The sequence below is a fragment of the Eurypyga helias genome, unplaced genomic scaffold, assembly GCF_000690775.1.
Source record: "Eurypyga helias isolate BGI_N326 unplaced genomic scaffold, ASM69077v1 scaffold7266, whole genome shotgun sequence".
NCBI lineage: Eukaryota > Metazoa > Chordata > Aves > Eurypygiformes > Eurypygidae > Eurypyga > Eurypyga helias.
In genome coordinates this window covers 4,242-7,979 of record NW_010256007.1, presented here as the reverse complement: position 1 = coordinate 7,979, position 3,738 = coordinate 4,242, and the positions used below count along the sequence as shown (strand labels likewise).

General features: G+C 39.1%; 1 protein-coding gene across 1 annotated transcript in view; it reads right to left on the bottom strand.

The window, feature by feature from the left end:
- Positions 1-2,750, bottom strand: part of FSHR (follicle stimulating hormone receptor) — a gene marked incomplete at its 5' end in the record, with an annotated part of 27,017 nt that extends 24,267 nt beyond the window's left edge. The window contains 2 exons of the mRNA XM_010153509.1: positions 2,211-2,285; positions 2,676-2,750. Coding sequence (XP_010151811.1) covers positions 2,211-2,285; positions 2,676-2,750 — 150 coding nt within the window. The remainder of the gene's footprint in view (positions 1-2,210; positions 2,286-2,675) is intronic.
- Between the last annotated feature and the right edge of the window lie 988 nt (positions 2,751-3,738).

The following is a 3,738-nucleotide window of genomic DNA, read 5'->3' as shown; positions in this document are numbered from 1 at the left end:
CCCCCCCCCAAAAGAATATAAACCCATAATTCCATTAACTTGCTTTTGCTAGTCACCAAATCATTGAGTTTCTGGAAAAAAAAACCTGCCCTAGAAAGAAGGAAGAAAGCAGGGAACAGTGGAGAGCATCAAGAATGCCAATAAAACACTTAATTAATAGGATACATGGAGTGTAGCCAGTAAGAAGAGGGATACAGTAGTCTGGAGAGTCTCTTCCAGTCCTGTATGCCCCCAAAGAGAGAAAACCTTAAAAAACACCCTAAATATATTTTCCTGTGATTTCAGCTAGCGAGTAAAACTAGCTAAGGAGTAGAGAACACTTAGTTAGACAAGCAACACTTTATATTTTTAGTCTAATGCTCCTATAGTATTGCTGCCACAGCTGAATTTTTATACAGATAAGATCTCTGAATGTTTGAGTCAATGTGGAATGACAAATGTTCAAAAGAGGGAAAATCTACTAATGTCGAGAAAAAGTTCCACTACTTCAGATACTTAAAGTGGGAATTTACCTTTTCCTCGTGACCTATAATTTCTGTCTCACATTTAAAAAATCGCTGAAATTTTATGTGTTCATTAGTGTGTTCACATTTCTTCTTCAATTTTGTATAAGTGTGCTCTCATTCTTTCTAAACAACTCTACACCTGACAACTGTACGACTCATAACACCTTGTTCTGAGGATTATACGTGGGATAAACAAATGCTGTGTTTTTGTTCATAGGTATCAGGAATTACTCAAAGACAGCAGTTACTGCTGAATGACTCAGGCTTGAAACCAAAAGAAAAAGGCATATTACTCCTCCTCATGACAATGCAGCCTTAGAGCTTTGTTTCCCTACTGTCAAGATAAAATCTGTGTTTCAGTTAAGCACACAGGAAAGTTAAAGTTTATTAAGGTGCCTGGCGAATTTGATAAAGCAGATATCGGTCAAAATACAGGGGAGAGCGACAATCCTGCCGCACCTCTAACCACATGTTCCAGTTCAACCAGGGTTTAAACTACAATGCCTGTGTACTGCTAAATAAACTTTATTTCTTAAAGTCCAGATTTTAAATCTCAAATCTTAAAGTTCAAATTCAAAGCAACGCCTCTTGGCATTTTTGAGCCCAGAACCTGTCAGACACTAGTGATTTTCAGAGACTTTAAACACTCATTAGCTTACTGGGAGCTAGGCTTATTAGACCACTGACCTATTTCATCCCGTCTTTAAGAAATATTGAACCAGACAATTAAGCACTTACTCTTATGTACTCAAATGTAGAAAATGCAATCAGGCTTCTTGTATGAGTAAGGAAAACAAGTCTTTTTGTATGAGCAAGGCTTCTTGTACAAGTCAGGAAATCAAGGCTGAGTATATGTGCTCAGGTTGAAAGACATACAGAAGTTAATCACCTGCTGGGTGTATATGCATTGTTCGGCAAAGAGAACCATAGGGGCTTATTTAAGCTATGGCCATTAAAAACAATTGCTCTTAAAAGGAGTTTGTTTGACTTCATTTGGGTTTTAATGCAGAGGAGAGATTATTAGTCATGTTAAGATCATGCAGTAAAAGCTGTGAAAATATTTTTGGGTAACAGTTTATTTTAAGGATAGATGCAATTATCACTGAATTTTGATGGCAACCCTATGGAAGCAGATGTGGCAACCACAGCTGAGCAAACAGCATTATTGGTGAGGATGGCTACTGAAATAAAGGTATACCATACATTGATGTATTTGTATTTTAGGGTTTTAATCATCTCACATCAAGTGTTAATGAAAACTATTGCTATAGCACTGCGGCTGATAAAAAGAGAATTTGAATGCTTACGATCACGCGTATGAAGCACAAGAGAAGGCAGAGCCATAGGACAGACAGGTGAGAAAGATTTTGGCCCTAAAGCTCTTGAGGCATTTCAACCTAAACCTGTTTTTATAGACATAAAAAAGGCCCAGCTCCTGTTGTCATCACTGAGTTTCAGCCTGCTGCTTAGAAAGCACATGGATCTTGTTTGTGGGACTACTCCATGGAAGCTGTTATCTACAGTTTTTCTTAGGACCGTGTGCAGCCCTGGGGGTGAAAATGGGGATTAACAATGTGCAACTGTGCATAGGAGGAGAAGGCATTATCCTGTCTTATTACCAAAGGTGCTCAGCAAGGATTGGACTGAAACACATCAGTATCATTCAAAACGACTATAGTTCTTGCAAAGAACAAAAGATCTTACAAGTATCTGAGGCTCGGAAGGTGTTGGAAGGCATCTTGGTCAATGTACACGAGGTTGTTGGCCTTCTCAATTCTTCTGCAAAGAGAAGGTGAAACATCAGGAAATATATCAATATATTGAATATAAGGTATCTGTGGGTAGCCCCATGATGTAGTGGTACTAGATGCTGAGATTTTCTTTTTGACAGCAGAGATCTGCATGATTCCAAAGAGCAGTTTACCACAGACAGTCGGACCCCACCACCTTTTGATATTGGCAGTGGTTTGAGACTAAGTTTCATAGTGGCCAGGGAAAGAAAGGGAAAGTTAGATAAAAAGATGGAAGAGACAAAGGGATATTTAAAATGTTCCTGTATCACTATGAATTCTTCAGACCTTACCTGAACCAAGCTGCAAAAACTTTGAGACTTGTATATAATGAATCTTTATAATTGTCTCCTTTGAATTTAGATTGCTCATTACTTACATTTCATGTAGTTTGGGAAGGTTGGAAAACACATTTGCTTCTATGACCTCCAAGGCATCATTCTGCGAGATCTCTCTGAAAAAATATTTAAAGGTCAGGATATTTCAAGCCATGGTAAAGCAAAGAATGGGCAAGTGAAAAATTCACAAGGAACTTCTTCCTAAATTAGTGATGATTTTTAAAACCAAGGTAGATATCAGATACAAAACCAGACCCCAAAAACACTGAGCAGCTGCAAACATCAACAGTCAAGAACAGACATCTTTTGAGGGTGAAGTTTGCATCTGTACCAGCATCTTTGCAGCTCTTGCTGTCACCACTCCCTCTGTGTTAGGAGTCAGAGCCTATCCATCACAAGCTACTGGATCTCTGACATCGCTAATTATGGATAGAGATTTAATGAAATCTTTCAACTTGGTGAAGAAAAGAAGGGATAAAAGTGACTGAAATAAAGATGGCTAAAATGTTCCTAAGAAATATGACACCACTTCAGCAGTGGAACATGCTGCTGCCTTGACCCAGCATAAACTAGAGGTTAAAATTAAGCCACCATCAGACACATCCTTATTAACAGGAGCTGGAGAACAGATGTCAGGGTCTTCCACACCTTGGAGAAAACCTGATTTTATCTCGTCTGCATACAGTTAATGCCCACATACAGCCACAGAACTGCAGAGTAGATATGACCAATTTTCTGTTATCAACACCCCAGAATACATCTCTTGCTGGCCCCGAGTACATATTTCTTTGCTTCTTTAATCTGTGGGATAGCAAAGAGATGGCTCAGTCCCTAGTGTAATTTAGAACTCGTGAGTTATCCTGGTGAATCAAGCAGGAATTACTGCAGTGCATCCTGCCCCAGCTGCACACCTTATGCTGACAGTGACCAGGAAAGTCAAGGTAAAGACAGCTATGCCAAAATGTTCCCTGCTGCCATGTTTAGAAATGGTGCAAAAATGCTATTTCCCAGGCTGAGGTCAGCTGCAGGAAGTAAAATTTGCAATACAGATGTAATTCAGTGACAGTGTGACGTTCTATTCGATATTAATAGCAAGGTAAATGT